Raw genomic sequence first — 24,995 nt, 5'->3', positions numbered from 1 at the left:
GTATGGCCGTACATGCACTCATAACTGTCCTCTTTTTTTCGCGTGGGGGCATACTGTTGCCTCGTTACGCGACTGATAGAGATAGTGGCCCTCATTTATCAATGGAGCGTAAAAACTGGCTTATATTTTTCCATAAATTCGGCCGTACACCAACGTCCAAGTCACATTTATGAAGCGATCCTATACAGCCAATCCTAGCGTACATTTGGTCGGAGCTTTGATAAATGTCACGTCTGAAAACGAGCATCATTTAAATAACACGCCTTTAAATATTCTTGAAACGGCCCGATTTTACGACATGAAGAACCAGAATACGACCAAACAACGCATGGAAAGGCAATAAGAGAGTTTCCCCCGCTCGCCTCCCGGCCTTTCATGTCCGCGTCTGACACACACACACACACACACACACACACACACACACACACACACACACACACACACACACACACACACGCACCTACTTGCAAGCCCAAGTGTAGCATTGGCACTCTGTGGAAATAGCAGTCTTTCATGTATTCCGTGATGGTACAATCTTTGTCAAGTAGCCTACATAAATGACACCAATTTAACCCATTTCGAGCAGTGCACATTCTATTTTACACTAAAATAAAGCAATCATGTATTCCCCCTTGAGTCACGGGCTGCCTTGACGGCACGACCGCGACGGCACGTTAAATGAAAAATAGTAGGAAATAATCTAAACGTTTATGGAGTTATCATTGATGAATGAATTATAAACATTAATGGATGAAGGCTGGCTGTGTTTTGGAGTGTTAAATGTCCGATCTCCCGAAGAATAACCTGCGCTGGTCAAAGGTTTGGAGGGTCGGGTTTATATCCTCAACCCAGCCCAGGTTGTATAACTCCATATAAGACTCACTACTGTACTGGGCGCATGGGTCAACTCAACTGAGCAAGATCTTAAAGTGAGGAAGGCACTTGCATGGAGGGCCCTGAATGGCATGACCAGTGTATGGAACTCCAATCTCCCCCGCCAAATCAAACTCAGCTTCTTCTACGCGACAGTAGAGTCCGTTCTTCTCTATGGCAGTGAATGCTGGACCCTGAAACCAGCCCTTGAGAAGTCCCTGGACGGGTGCTACACCAGTATGCTGCGTGCAGTGCTTAACATCAGCAAGAGTGCGCATGTTACCAACAGAATCCTGTATGAGGGAATACCAAGGGTGAGCGAGAAGATTGCTGTAAGGAGAATGAGACTAGCAGGACACTGCCAAAGGCACCGAGAGCTGCCAGCCAGCAAACTGGTGCTGTGGGAACCAACACATGGGCACCGGTCAAGAGGACGCCCCACACTAACATACGTGGACACGCTCAAGAAGGATGCAGGAGCCCATAGCACCAATGAGCTGGTCAGATGTATGGAGAATCGGGATGACTGGAAGCAACGATGGAGGGCTCGTCTGAGGACGACCTAGAGAGACTGTAAGTTTGGAGACCACGCTGTCCATGATAAAATAATAATAAATGATGGATAGTTAAGAACCAAATGGACCCTTGTGTGGCTGTAACTGTAAAGATTAGAGGCCAAAGTTGTTTCTAATGAGGAGACGCATATGTGTAATGAAGTTTCATGGCTCATGAGCTATGCCTGTTTAAAGTTTGCATTTTTCGAGTGCTATAGCGCCACAGTTTATTGTAAAAAATGACAGCATGGTTAAGCCAGAACTGCAAAAAAAGAAAACGAGGAATAACTAGAAAAAGTGCTCCTCGGAGCACAAGTCTCCGCCAGGTCAGGTAGATTATTGTGGCCTCCTGGTGGCGCTATAATAGGCCAATGTGAAAAGGGTGCAATGTCTTCGTAGGCTTTGCACGACAATCGGACACTGCATTCATGATGTAAGGCATTTTGTTCCAAAAATGTGGTGTGCTAAATTAGACCTGCTGGTGGCGCTATAACAGGCCAATGTGAAAAGGGTGGCATTTCTTCCTCGGCTTAGTGGGAATGTGCGTGCAAAATTTCACGGAAATCGCACACTGCGTTCATGATTTGAGGAATTTTGTTCAAAAGGGACCTATCCTGCAAACTTTGCAGCCAATGTTAGCCAAGTAGGATGGAATATGAAATATCGGACACATCTATCTTGATCACATGACTATAGAGATACTGTGTACCGATTTGCGTGATTTTTGGACAGAATCTGAAGGAGTAAGAGCAAAAAAATGTTTTACAAAACTCAGCCTCCTGGTGGCGCTCTGAAAGGCATATGTGAAAAATGCAGGGCAAAGGTTTTTCCTTGGCCTCTGGGGGATGTGCGTGCAAAGTTTCACGCAGATCGGTGCAGTTATAGGTAAAAACGTGAATTGGCCTGTTATAGCGCCACCATGAGGCTGATTGGAAAGTTTTCAAGTGGCATTTCTTCCTGGGCCAAGTGGGAATCTACGTGGAAAATTTCACGGAAATCGCATGCTTCGTTCATGATTTGAGGCATTGTGTTCAAAATGATCCAATCCTGCAAACTTTAGGAGCCAATCTTAGCCAATCAGGATGGAATCTGGTAAATCGGACAGATGATCACATGACTATAGAGATACTGTGTACCAATTTGCATGTTTTTTGGAGAAAATCTGTAGGAGTCATATCCAAAAATGTGTTTTGCAAAAGTCGGCCTCATGGTGGCGCTATGACAGCCTGATCTGAAAAAAAATGGTCAGAGGTTCTGCTGTGGCATCCAGGGAGTGTGTGTGTGCAGTTTCACAGCGACCAGGCCAACTAATCTCCGCCAGGTGGCGGAGATTAGCTGGTCACAGACAGAAGGACGGACACATACACACACGGACAGACGGACGGACGGACGGACGGAGGGTAAAACATACTCTCTCGCCATGCCTTTCGGCCTGGCGGAGACAATAATAATAAAACCAACAACTACTAGAAAGAGAAGGAAAATGAATTACAGTGAAAAAAAGAAGAAGAAAAAAAAATGCTCCCGGTGAATGCTATGAAAACAGACCAAAAATAGATCACTTAAAGGGTTACACCCCGAAAGTTATAGGTACCATATTATACACATTACTTATGTATTGCATAAACAAATGTTTGATCAATATAATTAATGTATTATACATTATAGTCTCTCACCCTGCTTCATCTGAAACTATATGAAATATTGGATTATATTATCATCATTACTTCTATAACTCATTCACTTATACAGTCAAAAGTGCATGCAGACATGTACCACACACACACACACACACACACACACACACACACACACACACACACACACACACACACACACACACACACACGCACACGTACGGATGCATACACATGCATGCAAATCAGTTCAAACTTGCCAGTTTGCTGCTTATTTTTCCAGTAGACATATCCCAGAGTTGCTGCCAGCAGGATGATGATAATAATCACTGCAATAACAATCCCTACAATTGCCCCTCCAGTTAGTCCTCTCTCCTCCACTTCACTGGAAATTGCAACTGAAAGACATTGAACCATTGTCAACACAACATTATAAAATGAAATCAATCAAATCAACAGTGGTGTTAAAGTGGTTGGAGACACTGTACTGTGGCCTAAAGCTCACATGTTTGATTCCTGCCTGGTCTCCATCAACACAGCCATGTGTCCAGCATGGTACAGTAAGTCACTCTGGATAAAAGTACATTTCCTTTGCTTATCAAGGAGCCCTGAGGAAGACATCTACCCAGGGGGCAAAACCCCCTTTTTTTTGGAAAGCTGCATTTGCTCTGCTATAAAAGGTTGGCCACCAGAAATAATATCTATGACCCCGTAGGATCACAACCTATATGGACAACCCGGTCAATTTTTTGCTGGAAATCCAATATGGCCGCCTCAATATTGGCCCCTATCAGTACCCAGGGGCAAAGGGGGGTATGCTGCATTTGCCCTGCCATAAAAGGTTGGCCACCAGAAATAATATCTATGACCCAGTAGGATCACAACCTATATGGACAACCCGGTCAACTTGCTGCTGGAAATCCAATATGGCCGCCTCAATATTGGCCCCTATCAGAAAATAGCTTTGGCAATAACTTTTGAACCAGATGGGCTAGAAATAAAAACTTGGTGTCTATTTCATGGTTTCAGAGCATGAGAAACTCAATGGAATACTTATCTTTATGATTGGGTGTGTCTGGACCTTTAATTTGCATATTTCCAAGATGGATGCCACGCGAAAATGAGTTTTACTATGACTTTTACAGTGACAGCTGACTGTTATGGCAACAGAGATGGCAGTCCTAAGAGAGCAGCTGCTGCTTTTTCAGGAATCATTGAATGGGCAACCAACTGCAGTCCTCTGGGAAACCTTCCTGGAGATGTCAGATATTCTCCAAAGGTTTATCTACTACGATCGGGAAGGTGACTGGACAGGACATCTCTGTGAATCAGCAAGAATGCTACCCTACCTCACTGCAACAGGCCACCACAAGTACGGGCAGCAATCTTTACCTCTGTATTTGGCTGAGATGAAGAAACTACCAGAAACAGCTTCAGAGGTACATGAAGCACTGATGGCAGGTGTATTTGTTGGCAGACGAGCAGATGGCAGCCACAACAGTGTTTCTCTTGACATGCTACTGGAGCAGACCTATAATGCCGATGCCAAGGAAGCAAGCAGTCTGGATGGCATTACACTCAGCCCTGCTGCCAGGACAAAATGGGTCTACACAAAACCACTCACAGCAGCTGTCTCTGCAGAGCTCAAGTCTATGCTCCACCTCCACTCCTCCAACCCACACCATGAGTCTGGTCAGAGTCGTGTAATCCGGGATGCAGAGATGGTAGTCAAGGTCATGGCAGCAGTGGAGACTAACCCATTTACAGTGAGCACATCATCCACGATCAACATATCTACAGGACAGTGTGCTGATTCCACAGTCAAGGACCACTTGATGAGTGTGAAAGAACTGGGTCTGAAGGCACTGTGTGAGTCATTGTCCAGTGAACAGAAGAAGACAAGCATAATGAAGCTTAACACTTCCCACACTCAAAACACAAAATCTAAAAAGTCTAAGGGGAAAACCTCAGCACCTGGCAAGAGCAATGAAATTACTGCCCTTCTGCGCATGACCCAAATCATAGCCAGTGGTGGAGAACTCAACCTTGTTGACTTTATAGGCAACCACGAGTGCAGTGGCTTCCCCCCTTCCCTCTTCCAGGAAGATGGCAGGATGAGAACAGGTACCAAGGCAAGCCTTGTGAAGGTCCTGAAAGAGGAGACCAAAGTTGCATGCATCCCTGACCTGCCTACAGAAGACAGAAAAACAGCAGTAGTTATTGATGCCATGTATGCCATACGCCATTGGTCGTTCCTGAAAGGTGAAGCATTTGGAACAATCGCTGAACGATACCAACGTCTGCTGTTGAATGATGTGCCTGCTGGCACAGAGATCATTCACTTCTGTTGTGACCGGTACAGTGGACCTAGTCTTAAGACAGCTGAGCAAGAACACAGATATGCTCGACCAAAACCTACCAAAGAATATGAAGTCAGTATGCGTTACACAGCTCCAGATCCTCAGGAGTTTTTTGCTGTGTCAGCTAACAAGGCAAACCTATTGAGTTTCCTCTGTGACGAATGGTGTGAAAATGAGAAACTTAAGTCGGCCCTTGGTCCAACACATCTTTACCTGGGTGGGTGGTTTAAAGAAGAGACAAGGAGTGTGGTGATCAAGGAGGGGTCTATTGAAGATGTCCCTGCACTAGAATCCACACAACAGGAAGCTGATACAAGAATAATACTCCACACCCTGTACAGTGTCCAGAATGACAAAGTTGACAGAGTTGTCATCCATGCCAATGACACAGACATCATCATCATGTGCCTTTACTATGCAGCAACCCATCTCAGATGCCTTCCAGAGCTGTGGGTGAGAAAAAAATTCATACCTTCCTATCCATCAAATGGTATCAGCACTGGGGCTTGCACAGTGTCGTGCCCTGCCCTTTATCCATAGTTTAAGTGGCAGAGATACCACCAGCTATCCCTTTTTCACTGGGAAGAAGGCATGGTTCAAGGCCAGCATGCGTCTGGATCTCCCTGCACTTGAGGAGTTTGGTGAAAACTCTTATGATTCCGTCTCATATGACGTCATCAATCAGGCACGAGACCTCACAATTGCTGTATATACATCCAAAGCGGACCACCCGGAGGATTTTGACCTGAGTAAACTTAGAGTGTACAAGTTCCTCAATAATAGATCAACCCTTTTAAAGCTGCTGCCCCCGACAGAGAATGCCTTTGAGCTGCACCTGAGAAGAGCTGCTCTAGCAACCATAATAGATAAATGTGCACATATCGCCAAGCCGGATATTCCTTCTTTCACAGAGTATGGATGGTCTCTCAGTGCTAGCAATGCAGTCCCTCTTGCATCTACCGAGCCAGCCTTGCCTTTTTCAATGAACAAGGCAATATCATGCCTCTGTTCCTGTGCAAAGAAGGCAATTCCATGCTACTTAGGATGCCGTTGCCAGGTACTGGAGACACGATGCAGCAGGATCAGTGCAACACATGACAACAGTGACAGTGAATAGCATTGTACCATAGTATCATTGGATTTAGAAGCAGGCAAGACAGCACCATAGAGGTCAAAATGAACCTTTTGTAGGCAACCTCAACTCCGCCTTTACTCTATTTGTCACTAAGTAGTCTATATTTTGTTATGTTACTTGAATGCATACCACTATGTTAATTTGTATAGCCCTAAAGTTGAAGTTTTTGGCAAGTCTTGGAGTGTGTTTATATTGTATTTAGTTTATTAAAATGATACATAAGATACATTGTGGGCTTTTTCTCCGATTTTTCTCTGCAATCATCCCCACAACTATAGATCTATAAATCAATAAATCTGGGGGAAAATGTAATACCATACATTATCTATGACTGCAGCCATATTGACAAAATAGAAATGAAAGCTCAAACTGACCAAATGTGTTCATATTGCTTAAAAAGCAGACTTTTTGCCATAACAGTAAGCTGTCACTGTAAAAGTCATAGTAAAACTCATTTTCGCGTGGCATCCATCTTGGAAATATGCAAATTAAAGGGCAAGACACACCCAATCATAAAGATAAGTATTCCATTGAGTTTCTCATGCTCTGAAACCATGAAATAGACACCAAGTTTTTATTTCTAGCCCATCTGGTTCAAAAGTTATTGCCAAAGCTATTTTTTGATAGGGGCCAATATTGAGGCGGCCATATTGGATTTCCAGCAGCAAGTTGACCGGGTTGTCCATATAGGTTGTGATCCTACTGGGTCATAGATATTATTTCTGGTGGCCAACCTTTTATGGCAGGGCAAATGCAGCATATCCCCTTTTGCCCCTGGGTACTGATAGGGGCCAATATTGAGGCGGCCATATTGGATTTCCAGCAAAAAATTTACCGGGTTGTCCATATAGGTTGTGATCCTACGGGGTCATAGATATTATTTCTGGTGGCCAACCTTTTATAGCAGAGCAAATGCAGCATACCCCCCTTTGCCCCCTGGGTAATCCTCCTTTGTTCTGAGTCCAGAGTAGAAGCAGATTCACACATGGAGGAAGACTAGACTTTGAAATGAAATGACAACCTGATGTAGCAGTTGACATTGTAAGTTGTATGTTATTTACATGTTGGTGAGATAAATAGATGTAGATTAGGACCACGGTCCAATGTACATAGTTTTGATAAATGAAGCTGATATAATGAGTATGAGTAGAAATGTTATTTTTCTTGTTATAGTTAGGGAATTTTAACAAGATGTTTGGACCATCTGTGAAAAAATGTACTACCAAATAGCTTTCTTCACCAATGTGTTCTTATAGGTGTCTAGAATCACCTCTCAATTCATTTAAACCAAATCCTCGTGGGAAATCCTGGAGAGCCAATCAAAGTTAAGGAGCCCAGAGGGCTTGGGTGAAAAATATATTTAAAAAAAAAGTCTAAAATTAACTTGAGGTGTCTAACTAGGGGTTTTCATGGGTGCTGAATCCATCCCAACCATTATCTTTGAGTAAAAATGTCTCCCTGGCCATATAATATTGGTATATTGGTTACTGTTAGTGTATAATTAGTGTATAATCAATGGTAGAGGATTGGGGTGTTATTGAATTGATTCTATTCTGCAAATATGTCTGGACGATGTTATGGTACGGTAGTTATCTACATTTTGGCATTTATTTTCCTCTGTGGCAAAACTTTGGTTTACTGTGAATTTAGAATATCACTTTTCTCTGGCCTATTGCTTACATTGAACCATTAGTTAAACAATCATGACACTTGTCTTTTAGTAGACAACATGGAAGAGGATTCTGTAGCTTGTGGCTTAAGGTGCTTCATCTGTGGTGGTCCTGAGACTGAGATTCAAAAGCTCTCAAAATTCACCCAAAAAGGCTATGCACAGATGTTGTCTTATTCTGAGAGTGTGGATAATGCAGCATTAATCAGAAAACTACATGAGGACTGGAAAAACGGAGATGACCCCAAACTAAGATACCATTTGGAATGCAAAACCGAGCTATACAGTCGTGCAAGAGGTATATCCACTGGAAATCGTATGTTTTTTTCATTGTGATGAAAGTTGCCACTTTTCAATCCTATTCTATGTTGTGAGTGACATCATAATTAAAAAAAAACTTTAAACATAATCTATTCTTTAGAGCAAGATGAGCAAGACCAACGGCCAGACAGGAAGAAAAGACGCAGGGCATTGTCTGGGTCAAGTAGTTCAAGTGCTAGCTGGCACACTTTATCTACCATAATACTTGCATCCTTTGCAATGAAGGTATCAATGTTGGCATATTGAAAAGAAACCCTAGTAAGTCTTTTGTATGTAAGATTGTTTTTCTTGCTCCTCGTTGTAGGCTTCCACTCAAAGTCAAATAATTTTATCATGCACATACTGTATGTGGCTACCTTTTATCCAGACAGAGCTCGGCAGTTGTATCGTGCACCTGATAATGTCGACCAGGACCGACTGAAAAGGAGTTTGATGCAGAGAGCAAAGCGACGAGGTGATGACGAGGGACAACCAATCCGCTACCATTGCTTATACACTAAAGGCCTATGCATGCTACCAAAATGTGGCCACCTATCACCTATCACCTATCACCGCGGTGACCACCGAAACGTCGGTTTGGATACGAGACGCTCATACTCGGTGGTAAGGTGATAAGGTATAACCCCGCCTCCCTCTGGTTCAGACGCGCCACCCCGCCCACTTTGAAATCGGTGCGGGAAAACAACACGGAAGAAGAAGCAAGAAAGATAGCAGATAGCAAGAAACATGGAGGGAATGGACGAGGAAAGAGTCGAGATGGCAGCAGCAAAGTTCACGGTGGCGTGCGAGTTGTTGGAGGAGGAGGAGGAGGAGGAGAAGCTCCTATGTGAAAAGGAGGAAGCGGAGGACCTCGGTTTGCGGTGTTTGGTGGAGGAGGAGATGCAAGCCGGACCGAGTACACGCAGGTGGAGTGTTCGGCCGCTGAACATGACACGGGTGGAGGAGGGAGAATGGGGTCTGCTGGTGGCACAAATGCGGGTAATGGACGAGGAGAAACATTTCATCCATTTCAGGATGTCAGCTAGCCGCTTCGACGACCTCCTGCGCCGCGTCGAGCCGCTGCTCCAGCATGCACCCACACACAGCATGCCCATATCCCCTGCAGAGCGACTTGCAGTGACCGTGTCTCTGCTGGCCTCTGGTGCGTCACATCAAATGGCTGCAACCAACTACAGAATGGGCCATTCCACGGTTTGTTCCATCGTGACCGAGGTCAGCCAAGCCATCTGGCTGGCCTTGAAGGACGATTTTGTGGCATTCCCCTCGGCTCCACAGTTCCGTGAGATAGCGGTGGACTTCTGGAACCTGTGGAACTTTCCCAACTGTGTTGGTGCGATAGATGGCAAACACGTCAACCTGAAGGTAGGCTACTAGTGTATGTAAATATGTAGATAACTTTTTTTGTTCTCTTTTCTAATCTCCTTTTTTCCACTGCCCCCCCCCCCTCTTCTTCCTCCCCTTCTTCTTTCTATGGAAATAACGTTACGATGGGAACTATGCACGAAAACGAATTTCACCCACTTTTTTTTACACTGTAAACCTGTGATGTGACAATAAACCTGATTCTGATTCTGATTCTGAAGGCTCCAGGGAATGCTGGCAGTGATTTCCACAATTACAAGGGACATCACAGCATCGTCCTGATGGCAGTGTGTGACGCACGCTACCGTTTCACAATGGTAGACATCGGGGCGTATGGTATGTCATAGCAAACTTACTTATATCCTAAAATAATGATGATACTGCTGTGACCATTATTTACATGGCCCTCTCTTTGGTAAAGCACAATGAATCATTTACATTCCATTGACAATGCAATGATCAAGGCCTTTTTTTAATAATGATTCATTCTACCAAACATTCTATTGTTCATATGTTGTTCATGTAATATGGGAAGAAAACACTGACTATTGATGGGACTTGTGGAAATTATGGACCACTAGACCATACCCGGTCGGCGCAGCGCATCCGTGGGGGGATATGCGCACATGATCTGGCAACCCGGGAGGCAGTTCGTCCCATAGCTGGGCAGCCCCGTAACCATGGCGACAGTGTTTGACACAAAAACGCTAATAAGAAGCTGAGATTTGATGAAATCAAAAAACGGGCTTCACAGTTGCGTTCAGATGGTAATGGTCAATGGCTGTGTGCAAAATCAGAGCAATTGGTCCAGCCAGTGAGGAAAACCGGGTAGCTTCACTCACGTACTCACCACTACTACAGAGGTTACTAGAATTATAGTAGGATGCTGCTTTGATGCAGCATGTACAGTATACAGTGAACTTGGACTGTACTGTCCTGCATACTGGACTGTATACAGCCAGTATGCAGTGAATAGACTTGGTCCATGCTGCAGTGATTGATTCAGAATAGCCACTGATTTAGTTTATGTTGATATACTATCACAGGGGTCTTCAACAGGGGGTCTGGGACCCCTAGGGGGTCATCAGAGCTACTATAGGGGGTCCACCAAATCTTTGTGTGATAGGATTTAGTTTTTTTTACATTTTCCACTAGAACCCTAGAATTCCTTTTCTGAGGGGGGAACATTAGCCGAAAATAGCAGATCTACAAGCTCTCAACGCCTCGCGCTTGAGAGCTTGTAGATCGGCTATTTCTTGGCAAAGAGGCTATAGGTGTAGAGGAAAAAAGAACCTAGTAATAACCTGTAATCTGAAGCACAATTTTATACAATATAGAGTAGGGGGTCACTGCTTCATCTCTCTCTCAGTTAGGGGGTCCTTGGCCTGAAAACGTTGAAGGCCCCTGTACTATACATTTAAATGTGTTGCACATTGGAATATAGAATAGACACTATGGCACATCAGTAGTCCACTAGTATACATTAATGACCAGGTGCATGTGTGTCTGTCTGCTAATAACATTTTTGATAATAATATCCATCACAAGCCAGCATGTGATAACCCTTGATAAAGCTTTCTGTTGTTGATTCAATCTGGCTGTTGGTAATACTGAGATTGCAGATTGCAGAAATGACAATGTCCTATAATTATCTTGAGTAATGAAATCATTATTTGATTTTAATTTCTCTCACAGGTAGAGAAAGTGACGGTGGAGTCTTCCAGGACAGCGCCTTTGGTTCTGGTCTTCAGAGCGGCGAGATCCAGCTACCCCCTCCTGAAGCTCTCCCTGGACGGACCATAAAAACCCCGCATGTTTTTGTGGGCGACGCAGCGTTCCCCATGCTTCCTAACCTCATGAGTCCCTATTCAAGTAAGTTGCTAATAATGTAACTTGACTTCAAACGACACAGACAAATTGTTCTAATCCTGCTATATGACATACAATTTTACACCCGAAAAAGGTAGTGCACGCACATCCGTGGCCCAGGTGCAAGACAAACAAAGTATCATAAAATGATACTTTGTTTATTCCTTTATTCTTTTAAATATCAAAGGAATAGAGTCTGCACACTGGTAATCTGAGTTCCCAGAAGTTTTCGCCGGCTCGGCGAGGAACTTCTGGGCCAAACCCCCTGTATTTGTGGGCAGGATGTACGTCACGCTCTGAATCTGAGCGGACACGCCTCTTACCGGTTGCAACTCGTCTAAAAAGTCCGACGAGAGGCAAACAGCAGTACACAACAATGGCGGTCGAAATTTCTCAAGGGGAAATTGCTTCCCGTCGATCCTATTTAGATGCAACACCCACTGCATGTGGATCCCGCCCCCTATTCTTCATTGGCTGTTGATTTGAATCACAACGCAGTGGCCGCGCCCCCGCTGTCCAAACTCCGAGGCAATGCCTCCCAGACTAGCACACTGGTGATGCTGCAAAAAGCTCTGCTTTGTATTTATAGATTTTACACCCACCTTCCTCCCGCCTGGCAATGCGAGCACTGATACTGTTTGAACCAAAACATGCTGTTGCACATCTAAATAACACATGGCATTTGTTTTGTTTACCTCTCTTATGTACAGGTCGCAATCTCACAGAGGAGAAGCGCATTTACAATTACCGTCACTCCAGAGCTCGAAGGATCATCGAGAACACATTTGGCATTTTGGCAGCCAGGTGGAGGATCCTGGGGCGGCCACTCGAAGCTACACCAGAGAAGGCCGGACACATTGTGCATGCCTGTGTAGCTCTGCACAACTACCTGACGTGCACAGATGCGGCAAATACACCGGTTTCAAGGTAATGTGGTGATGTAGCTATAAACCGTTATTTAAAACGGTGGTTCTCAACCATTTTCAGGCCGCGACCCCCCCCCCCCCCCCCCTAAATCATCATATTTGAACTGGGGATCCCCCACCATGACAAGCACTTGGAATTGTAGGAATTGAGGCATGACATTTAATTTGACTTGGTTCCACAGATAAATATTCAAAAAAATAGCAGATTTACAAGCTCACAACGCCTTGTGTTGTGAGCTTGTAGATCGGCTATTTTCATATATTATTTCACGATTTGGCCAATGTTTGACCAGTTTTTATAGTTTGTGATTACTTGTGATGTATTTTTAACCTCTTAAATGTCCTTAAATTGTCACTTTACTGTTATCCTGGGACCGCCCAAAAATCATGTCGGGACTCCCGACATTGAGAACCACTGATTTAAAATAGTATAAATATGACTTATTTTGAAAGGCAACAACTGTAAAAAAAAAAAAAAAAAAAGGTTGACAAAAGTTTTAGAAGGAAATGTCCACCTCAATTTATGATCATTTTGAAATTGTGATTATAATCACACCTTCAAAATCTATAATTGTTATATCCCAAGGTACATCCCACCCAACTTCACAGACGTGACCACTGCTGCTGGGGACGAGCAGCCAGGAGAATGGAGGAGACAGGTGGAAGGAGACACCAACCTCCAACACCCGGCGAGGATGTCCAATAACCGCAAAACGACTGCAGGGAAAAGAGTCAGAGGGGACTTCACAGAGTACTTTATGACCCCACAAGGGCTTGTCCCGTGGCAGGGACGCGTGGTCCGGCGGGGTCGCCTGAATGTGTAGGGTGATGGTTTGGGTTGAGGATCCTGTGAGGGTATGGAGTGGTGGGTCTTTCTTGGTTGCTTATGCACATGTGCAGGCTGGGAACAGTAGCTAGGGTGCTCTGCGCAATGTGCTACGGGAAGTTCAAGCGGTGTAAAGTAACCATAAGTACATATGTGTATACATTTGAAAACTTGTGAAATGGGACATTCTGCATAATGACTACTTTTGATTTTGTACTATAAGTATATTTTCATACCAATACTTTTGCACTTTTACTCTTTAAGTACTTTAAGTACATTTAGAATTCCGGTCTATTCCGGAGTATTTCTACATTGCAGTATTGATACTTTTTTTTACTCAAGTACATTTTGAATTCCGGTCTATTCCGGAGTATTTCTACATTGCAGTATTGATACCAATGCGTAAAAAATTGTGAGTACTTTTTGCAACACTGCTACATTCCCCTGAATACTGTGTCTGTGAATACTGTGTCTGCTCTTCTCCCTCTACATAAAAAAAAAATCCAATCTACAAGCTCACAACACATCTCAGTGCAACGCGCTGTTTATGTGTGTGTGGGGGCCCCGTCTGTAAATAAAACATTCCCATTCAGAACCTATGTTCCAGTTGATCCAATGTAAGTTCTTGTTAATACTATTCAATGTTTAAATGTGCATAAAATCCAGAGGGAACGTTTTTGTTATAACGTTAAAGCTCTATATTCTGATTGTAGCCCGTCTCCAGCTTTTTTAAACAATTCTTTTTTATGGTCATCACTTACCAGTTTCACTTGTTTATCCTGTGAGTTATCTCTGATTTCAGAAAATTGATTATGACCTGAAACGCTAGAGACGGGGCAATGATTAGAATAATTTCGCCATTTTCAACCTAGCCTTCCTATTGTGGGTATGTGATACACTAAAAATGTAACAAATATTATAGGGAAAATAGACGATCTACAAGATCAAAATGTCTCATTGCGAGCGGTCTTGAGCTTGTGGATTGGCTATTTTCGCTACTTATCTGTGACAGTGTGGCAACATAGTGAACGTGAGTATAAAAAGGGGTGTACATGACATGTTTAATTGTTTTGTCAATGCGTAAATAACACCATGCCGTAGTTTTGAGTTGACATTTTATTGAACTAGCATAAGAATTATAAATAGCAATAAACTCTGAACATATTTACAAAATATCTATAAATAAATATTATATATAGATGTATAAATAAATCTATCAAATATAATAAATACAAATGTATACAATATAAATACATGTATAAATCATTAATCTATCAAATATAAAGATAATAAATAAGTGTATATAATATAATACATGTATAAATAATTAATCTATCAAATATAAAGATAATAAATAAGTATATAATATAAAGATAATAAATAAGTGTATATAATATAAATACATGTACAAATAAATCTATCGAATATAAAAAGTATAAATAAATGATAATATATAAATACATGTATAAATAAATAGCATAAATAGATAACCAATGTATGTAACAGGATATAACAGGAATATTGACAGTGTAGTGCCTCAGTAGACTATAGGGTCACAGGTAAACCAAGATTTGGAACAATACATACAAAACAAAAACATTTTCAATAATCATAGTTCATTTTCCACAACTCTCTCTGCAAGTTCATTTCCCACTGCCTGTTCGGTCTTCCTCATGAGGTTGCAGAGTTGGACTTTAAAGTCAGCCAGATGGACTGGTGGCAGAGACCTCATGAAGGTCGCCACGCGGAGGCCGTGTCTGCCACAGTCATCTTGCAGGCCCATCAGACTCTCAATGACGGCAGTGCGCCTCTGCCTGCCTGCTTCCATTAGAGCATCTCTGTCTGATGCCCTTTGGTCTAGGGTCGAAAGAATGGTCTCAAAATTGCAAGAGGCCCTCTTCCGCTGCCTAGACCTCGGAGCATCAGACGGAGCAGATGGGGTACTTGAAGGGCCAGGCTGTGGGGCTGTAGAAGGAGTCAAAGTAGGACGGGTTGCAGAAAAGGGGATGGATGGAGCTCGGCCAGGACGTGGGGCTGCAGTAGGTTTGGGAGCAGGACGGGTGGCAGGAATGGGGATGGATGGAGCTGGGGATGGGGCTGGAGTTGGTGTGTCCAGCACAGAGCTTCCAAAGTCCTCCCAGTTCATTGTGGACAACTCCACCTCTTCATCACTGGAAGGGGTAGGAGACATGGGGTAGGGGAGGTGCTGACCAGTGTGGCCAGTCTGGCCACCACTGGTGGATGGCTGCTCTTCCTCTTGTGTCTAATATAAGACAAGAAAGAAGAAGTGTTCATGAACAAAATCTCCATATAACGGATACTTCAGCCAGAACACAATAGTTTAAAAATATATTTATGTATTTATACTTTTATTTATTACATGTCAACTATGTTAGCAAATGTCTCAATTCCAACATAATCATGTCAGTTGTAATCATATGATATAAACATAGGTGTTGATCATATATTATATAATCATGCATAATGTTTGTCATGTCATGTCATGTCATGTCATGTCATGTCATGTCATGTCATGTCATGTCATGTCTCTAACCACAAGGTGGCAACGGCGTTCAAAGCATTTGATAATCTCTCATACCATAGCCAGACTTTTTTAAAGACTACTTTAATTTAAGTTTGTACAGAGGCATGGTTTACAATGATCGTGGCTAACACAAAAAGGCTATGTAGACAACTCCTAAAGTGAGTCCAACATTATTAAAGTATAGGTATTGGAATCAAATCTCATCTGAAGATGATGGGTTTATTATGTGTTCAAAACTACTGTAGTGCCAGCTACAGGTAATGATTAATGCTGTAATAACGTGAACATATAACGTAAAACAATAAAAACACTGCAGTGCTTACCCTGGATTGAGAGATAGAGCCATATTTGTGGTCGTTTTTCTGTGTTTTATGTGCGGTTCAAGCCACGTGAGCAGGAGGTACAGGCTGGGAACCACTTTCTTTCCACCTGCATCGCCACTTTTGCTCTTCTTCAGTCTGTTGCGAGCCTTGGTGAACCTATCTCGCAGGCTTTGCCATTTCGTTTTGCACGTTTCGCTGGGTGTCTGCAGTGTCTCTCCTATCTCTTGCCATGCATTATATGTTCTCTGTGCGTCTTTATGACCCTTCATTGTCGGGTTGTAGAGATGTTCATACTTCCTAACCTCCAAGGCCAACATTTCATCAAACTCGTCCATTTCCCCCCCTCTGCTTTCTCTCAACTGCCTCTATTCTGTTCTATATTATACCTTTTCCCTCTCGCTTTGTGCCGCTGTCGCTGCCATTTGTCTCTTCCTGGTCCGTTTGTTTGGAAAACAAAGGGGACCGCCCACCCAACTTCTAGGCCAATCACACTGCCCGGAATTCCACACGAGCGACCCAGCGGTGTTGCGGTGGCGTCGGTCAGTAAAAACAGAGAGATGTGCCAGAATGAGCAGTGGTAGATTCACCACCGCTGATCAGTGACGTCATGTTGTAGTTTTCAGACCACCGCGGTGATAGGGCCACCACCGATTTTGGTAGCATGCATAGGCCTTAACAATAACCAATATACCAATATTATATGGCCAGGGAGACATTTTTACTCTGGGGGGGAATCTGCCAATGCTTTGTCAATGTAAATGCGTGGATTCACGCAAGAGCGGATCTTTCCGCCTGTCGCGCAGACCTTGCGTTTATCCGCTCTACACGACTTGTCCGTTTGAAGCATTAAACTGCTTGAGACAGGAGCTGATTTCCCCCCCCTCTGTCCAATTGGTGAGTCGAAGGCGGACCGTCCCAAGACTCAGGAAGCACCATGGTGCTCAAAGCAGGCTACGGGGAGGGTCCTGAAAGTGAGTGACAGGTGCGTCACTCCCGTTTTTTAGAATCCGCTGGCTGCAAAAAAACTGTGGCCGCGCACAACCTGCGTTTAACGCTAGCCGACCATGTTTTGGTCCAGGATTTGGGTTTGAATGAATTGAGAGGTGATTCTAGACACCTATAAGAACACATTGGTGAAGAAAGCTATTGGTAGTAATTTTTTTCACAGATGGTCTAAACCTCTTGCTAAAATTCCCTAACTATTAGTTAAAAAATAATGCAGAATGTGTTGTACATAGCTATACTAGAACTGCAGTAAATAGAAGTAACCACAGATGTAAATTAGATATATAGCTACCTCTGGCCGGACCTGGGAAGAAACGTAGTATCTCAACAGTGTGGTTGATGTGTGTTAAGTTAACTCTGCAGGTCATGTTCCCTGTTTGCGTCACCGTCACATTCCTCTGGACAATGTAACAGTGTTGAGATTGAGAACGATTGACTGTCACTGGTGGTTCAGCAGGGAGGAGGTTTCCATCACCATCCAGCCAAGACACCTCAGGTTGTGGATACCAGCACCCAGAATTGCATGTCAAAGATAAGCCATTTGAGGAGATCACTGGCTGAGACACAGCCCCTGCAAAAAAATAAAGAAAACTATATCTAAATATAAATCAACCATCAGTCCATGTGTCAGAAAATGACACATGGACTTTGGACATCACTTTCAAGCTAAATTAAGGAAACACAGAGAAAAGACACAATTGTGTCTATAAAGACAAATGAACTGAAATATAATATTCAAATAATCTATTTGGGGACTTGCGTCATGATCCAAGGAATCCAGGGGATTATTATATTTGTTAGTTTTTCTGATATTCCGTATGTTCAAGAGTTGGCTTGTTATAGCGCCACCATGAGGCGCTATAACAGGTTTGCGCTAGAATCAGATTTGTGGCATTTTGTGCAAAACTAGCCACTACCGCAAAATGTGGAAGCCAATCGTAGCCAATCGGAATGGAATATGAAAATATGACAGATATGTATTGATCACATGACTACAGTATATAGTACTTATTTGAGTGAGCATTGGAAAATCTGTAGTAGTAACAAAAAATAGCAAATATCAGCCTCATGGTGGCGCTATAAAAGGGCGATTTGAAAATGTAGGGGTTCTTCCTTGGCCTCCCGGGAGTGTATGTGCAAAGTCTCATGCTGATCGGTCCAGCAGTGCTCGAGATTACCTACAGTTGGACAGACGGACAGACAGACATATTCACAGGAGCAAAAACATATAATATTTTGAGTGCCGACTGATCTCAATTTTCTTCACCATCTTCCATGGATCTCACTTAAGGCAAAGCCTAAGACAGGACCGTGTTAAAGGAGAGTTCCAGTCATTTTAGGTGTTTGCTTAGATGTGTCGCTAATCACTCACCAACATACCAGGGGCAGCTGACTTTTTTCATAGAAGCCCCTGTTGTCCATTGTGGAGACCCCTTCCACTGGCATAATGGAGTAATGCGGATAAACAAAAATCGCCTATTTTAGCAGCTCCAAAGTTAGTTTTTTTTCCCACTAATCCTCATTATGCAGTGTACTGACACTCAAACATGCACTGAATGTCCCTTATGAGCTGCCGTTCATGCAGAACGACATGGAGCTGGTTGCTTGTTTCTCTCACAGAATCTGGCAACACCGAGGACTAGCTTCACGGCGGGCTTCTATGAAAAAAGTCCCCTGTTAACTGCCCCTGTTATGTTGGTGAGTGATTAGCAACACATCAAAGCAAACACCTAAAAATGACTGGAACTCTCCTTTAAAATGTATTGTCCCTGAATCGTATCGCAGCTCATGTCTTAAATGTATTGGAGGGGAGAAATCCCTACAATATATCCGTCTGTCTATCCGTCTGTCTATAGATATGCATCTATATGTGCTTCCAGGGATGTTTAAACGGGTCTATGGAAGGCCCTGTAGCAGTTCAACAGGTCAGGAGTCAATTACAAGAGAAGTCTTACAAAAACATGTTAGCCTAAATGAAAGCTTAATGAATGCTATTTTGTCCAGTTCTTTTCTTCCTTGTTTTCCCATCCAAATATTGACAACTAAATCATACCAACAAGGAGCTGGATCTCATTACTGCGCTGCAGGGTTGGAACAAAACATTTGTACGTCCCCTCGTCTGAGAGCTTCACCCTGAACAGCCTCAGTGAGATGTTTCCATCAGATAGCTCCTCATCAAACAGGAACGTCCTCCCTTTGTACAATGGGTTCTGATATTGGGTATTCACATCTTTTCCATCTTTGCGGAGATGCACATATGCTGGCTTCAGGTCGGGTCTGGTCCAATCCACTGTTTTCTTCGCCATGTTGACAGATGGTTCAATGTGACAAGGAAGGATCACATCATCTCCCTTTTTGGCCAGCACAGCCTGAGAAGACCCGATCACCTGAGGTTCACCTTAAAACAAAACAAAATGGCTTTAATATAGTGACAATCTTTCACTTTTGTTTGATGTTTTAGATGTGTGCTGTTAAAGGTGTGAAATAGCTTTACTGTATATTCCCATCCTATAATTCTACAAAGCTCTGTGCGTCTATAGCTCTGTCTGTCTGTGCCCAAAATCTCTTCTGCCCGGTTCTCCTCAGTGGCTGGAGCAATTGATCTGCATGCACACAGCCATTGACCATTACCATGTGCACAGAACACCGAAGCCCGTTTTTCGCTTTCCCCAAATGTCAGCTGTTTATTAGCGTGTTTGCGTTTGCTGGCTCCCGGGTTGCCAAATCATGTGCGTCAAACAATTGCCGGTGTCTGTGAAACAAGCAGACCATGACGCGCGTGTGGTGCTCATATCCCCCGACGGGTATTGTCTAGTACTAATAACAGCTATAGAGTAGTGTTTCTCAACAGCGGCGGTACAGCGCCTCAGGGGGAGTACAGAGACGTTTGGGGGGTGCTAGAAGCAGTGTTTTTAAAGTGCACATTTTCTTCATTTCACCCAAAACTTTTTTTCATTAACTCTGCTGTCAAATGAGGCGTGGTTTCTGAATTGTGTGTAGTGATGATGGATGATCGGCTAGATTTGTAAGTGTTGAATGGGGTTTGTACAGGTGGAAGCATGTCTGTAAAGGCTACTAAAGCCTAATTTATACTCTGACGTACGATGGTGTTGCTCGCAGAAAAGTACATTATGTACAAGCCAACAACTTGTCACGATGCAACACGTTGTTGGCTTGTAGATGTGACCTGTGACAGCTTTCACAGGGCTTTCATGGTAACTGTGTGACACTGTGACAGGGATGTCCTGGTACTGGTCATTGGGCCTCATGCAGCAATAAGTTCCTAATGTTTCCTCTTACATTTCTTCCTAAGTGAATTCCTAAGAGAAGTCGAGTCAGATTCGTGAAACGTTCTTAAAAGGCAGAATTGTTCGTAACTTTATGTTCTTATGATGATGAATCCCAATCCTCGTAACTTGAATGGGTGTGCCAGTTAATCCTAATTACCATAGGGAGCCGCCCCACCAATCCCCAAATAAGGCAGGACTGCATGGCCCTGCCTGCAGTCACACCTGTGTGTTATTGCTGCTCAGAGAAATCACAGGAAATCACACAGAAATAAAGTTGAGAGAATGAAGTAAAGAATACCTAAACTAAAGTCTAAAGATGGTTGAACACCAGACTCCAAGCATAAAAATAAATAAATCAATAGTTCTGTGGAGGTACTTCTGAAGTGAACAGCAAATAATTGTATTTAATTAATGAATATATTTTATTATTTCTCTCACATTACATGAATCAACATATCACCACTAGACATCAATGTAAATTTGCTGAAATTAGCATGTTATCCATATTTCATGTTCAGGAGTAGCTTTAGTAGTGGATATAAAACATTTTATTACTGAAAGCTGGTGGGTGGATATGGAGGGTCTTTAAGGTAGGAGCTGCTTGGTATGTAATGGGGTGGAAATACTGTAGGGGTGTGATTGGTGATATGGTGGTGCAAGGAGGGGTGTATGGGGCTGTGTGGGGGGTATGGGGATGGGTGTGACGGGTGGGTATAGGGCGGCTTTCAGGTAGGAAGGGGACAGGAAAATGGGGGTGTGGCGAATGTCGGGATATGGGGGTGGGGGTATGGGGGGGCGATGAGGGTGGGTTGGGTGGGGGGTTATGGGGTGGGTATGGGGCTTGGGCTTCAACTCAACCGGGTCCGTTTGGGTTAGATTGTAATTTCAGACCTGTAAGCTGTCTAAAGCAGTTGTTCTCAAACATTTTCAAAGATTTATCATATCAATGGAAAATAGCCGATCTACAACCTCAAAATGGCCAGTAATGGGATGCGTTGTGAGCTTGTAGATCGGCTATTTTCAAACAAAGTATAAAATAAGGTTAAAGTGATTAAACTGTTCCTTGTTTGCTGTGGACCCCCTGGAACTCCCTCAAGGACCCCTGGGGGTCCTGAGGAAGAAGTTATATGGCTGCTTATATCTAACCTTTATATTATACCATCCCTTATAATACTTCTACAATACATTATGATATGTGTCAGCTTGTAAGAGCCTAGATGTCTCCACTAAGCCTAATATCTATTGTTTTGGTACAGCCTATCTTGTTATGGTTCAGTTTGTCCTCAGGCTGCTTGAGTATAACTATGATCTCTGCCTTGTGCTCGGGGCAGAACTACCGTACCACTGACATGAGTGTTAATGTACTTCTGACCATGATATCATGTACATAAAGCATAACCACCACCACCTAGAATATTGTCTCGACTCCCATGTTCCTTATTGATTGCTGATTGATCCAGAATTCCACGACACTCCACATCCATTACCTGATTGATATTAAGCTGGTACACATGTAATAGACATGGCACTAAAAGTATGCACTTAAAAAGTTTATCTTCATTCATTATTTATATTCTTTATAATTGTGAATGCTAAAAATTGTGGGGTTCTTCTATAGTCACAAAACCTATACACTATTGTAAAGGGATAGTTCACCCAAAAAATGACTTATTTTCTATCAATTACACACCCCATAAAGCCTTGAATTCATGTAGATTTTTTTGTTTTTGTTGCATTCCTAAGCCAATAATTTGATAACCGGCGTAAAGATGCTAATGGTAGGAGACGCCATTAGCTGCCGCCGGTCATCATATTATTGGCTTAGGAATGCGACAAAAACTAAAAAAATCTATAGAAAAAAAAGTCATTTTGGGGGTGAAGTATCCCTTTAATGTTAAATGACAGTGTTGTTTACTGGAGTCAAATTGGGGTTGTGTTAAATATACTGCAGTTCTCGCATTAGTTTATATAGTAATACCTATCACCGTCATTTGACTTTGACTCTGAGTGAGCAAGACTGTTACTTGAGTCAGCGTTTAATAGCCTATACAGCCAGCAATTGTTTCTAATTATGACAAGCACAATAACACAAAATAATAGTGTAGAAGAGAGTTGCAGATTTTCATGGAACTTGGTAGAAATGATCTCTAGGCTGCCCTATAAAAATGGCTCAAGTTCACAATCATGGTCACAGTCAATGTTACATCAGTCATATCTCAGGAACGGAGAGAGACACAGAACGAGATGTTGGTGTGTGCCTTTATTAATGGTATTGACATTTTATACTGATGTCAAACTGGGAAACTGAAGTAGAAGCAAGGCTTGTCCATAGCCATGTCTGTTTTGTGGGAGTATCCACACATATCTATCAATAACTAGTCAACGCAACAGTGTATACACAGAAGATGTTTTAAAACTTCCTGATGACATTCTGTGGCACTTCCTGGGACTTGCATCCTCTTCCAAAAAGCCAATGAGTAGGTTTGATTTATTATGGAGTCATCAGGAGGTGACATCAATAGAACTTTTTAAAAGGTATTTTATTTAATTTGATACGTGAAGTCACAGCAGTAGATTGGCTAATTTCAGCATGCAACCAAGTGTAAAATGTAGCATTACGACGCCATCAAGGCCCGCCAAAATACATTTTTGACGACAAAATCAACTGTAGATTTAGTCATCAACTGTAGATTTAGTCGACTAAAATCGTATTATATTTAGTCGACTAAAACTACACTAAAACAAACATTTCAGGTGAATCAAATATGACTAAAACTAAATGAAATGTTATTCAAAAGACTATGACTAAAACTAAACAAAGATTTGCTGTCAAAATTAACACTGCGTCACAGTGACATGACAACAACAGGTAACCTCAGTCTGTGATATTAATCTACATTTTTTGTGTTAAATTGTGACTGTAGCCTGAATGATCAGCGGTCAATTGTAAGCAAGAACAGATTGTTATAATTGTAAGTAAGTAATAGTAAGTGCCACGGCAAATAGCTGTCTCATGTCCGGCGTCCAATTTGTGGAGTCTATGCACTGAAAATGGCTGTTTTCTGACCCCTGACCTCACTGGACGGCCCGCCACTTTTCCAAATACACCTGTGCCGCTTATCGGAGAGTGTGGCGTTGTAGAGGGGGTCTCCCCGAACGCGTGAGTATGTCACAAGTGTTGGCACACGTGTCCGTCTCCGGTCCAGTGTCCAATTTGTATAGGCTATGCACTGTAAACGGCACTTTTCTGACCTCTGACCTCACTGGACGGTCCGCCACACTTTTTTTTACACCTCTGCCGCTTAGCGGAGAGTGTGGCGTTGTAGAGGGGGTCTCCCCGAACGCGTGAGTATGTCACAAGTGTTGGCACGTGTCTGTCTCCGGTCCAGTGTCCAATTTGTATAGGCTATGCACTGTAAACGGCACTTTTCTGACCTCTGACCTCACTGGACGGTCCGCCACACTTTTTTCTACACCTGTGCCGCTTAGCGGAGAGTGTGGCGTTGTAGAGGGGGTCTGCCCCAACCGGGTGTATGTCGCAAGTGTTGGCACACGTGTCCGTCTCCGGTCCAGTGTCCAATTTGTATAGGCTATGCACTGTAAACGGCACTTTTCTGACCTCTGACCTCACTGGACGGTCCGCCACACTTTTTTCTACACCTGTGCCGCTTAGCGGAGAGTGTGGCGTTGTAGAGGGGGTCTCCCCGAACGCGTGAGTATATCACAAGTGTTGGCACACGTGTCCGTCTCCGGTCCAGTGTCCAATTTGTATAGGCTATGCACTGTAAACGGCACTTTTCTGACCTCTGACCTCACTGGACGGTCCGCCACACTTTTTTTTACACCTCTGCCGCTTAGCGGAGAGTGTGACGTTGTAGAGGGGGTCTCCCCGAACGCGTGAGTATGTCACAAGTGTTGGCACACGTGTCCGTCTCCGGTCCAGTGTCCAATTTGTATAGGCTATGCACTGTAAACGGCACTTTTCTGACCTCTGACCTCACTGGACGGTCCGCCACACTTTTTTCTACACCTGTGCCGCTTAGCGGAGAGTGTGGCATTGTAGAGGGGGTCTCCCCGAACGCGTGAGTATGTCACAAGTGTTGGCACACGTGTCCGTCTCCGGTCCAATGTCCAATTTGTATAGGCTATGCACTCCTTTGAACAGCATTTATCCATTTAGATACATTTTTTATCTTTTAAAAAACGTTTAGTTACACAGAAACATAATATGTGTTGTATAGCTTCGTTTAAATGCTTAATTTATAGTTTTAATGTGCAAATGAACCGTTTTTCAATGGTT

At 43.2% G+C, this 24,995-nt stretch overlaps 2 protein-coding genes across 2 annotated transcripts in view; one reads left to right on the top strand and one right to left on the bottom strand.

The window, feature by feature from the left end:
• Nucleotides 1-24,995, top strand: part of LOC311035487 (Fc receptor-like protein 5) — a 157,930-nt gene that overhangs the window by 101,531 nt on the left and 31,404 nt on the right. The gene's annotated exons all lie outside the window — the stretch shown is intronic.
• LOC311035138 (butyrophilin subfamily 2 member A2-like) overlaps nt 909-24,995 on the bottom strand; it is a gene marked incomplete at its 3' end in the record, with an annotated part of 25,322 nt that continues 1,235 nt past the window's right edge. Inside the window, exons 2-5 of the mRNA XM_084043220.1 lie at nt 19,459-19,803; nt 17,698-17,976; nt 3,287-3,462; nt 909-1,166 (exon numbers count right to left, since the gene is read on the bottom strand). Coding sequence (XP_083899346.1) covers nt 909-1,166; nt 3,287-3,462; nt 17,698-17,976; nt 19,459-19,803 — 1,058 coding nt within the window. The remainder of the gene's footprint in view (nt 1,167-3,286; nt 3,463-17,697; nt 17,977-19,458; nt 19,804-24,995) is intronic.

This window comes from Gymnoscopelus microlampas, assembly GCF_963454915.1.
Source record: "Gymnoscopelus microlampas genome assembly, chromosome: 19".
NCBI classification, from domain to species: Eukaryota; Metazoa; Chordata; class Actinopteri; order Myctophiformes; family Myctophidae; genus Gymnoscopelus; species Gymnoscopelus microlampas.
This window is presented reverse-complemented; position numbering and strand designations above follow the sequence as displayed.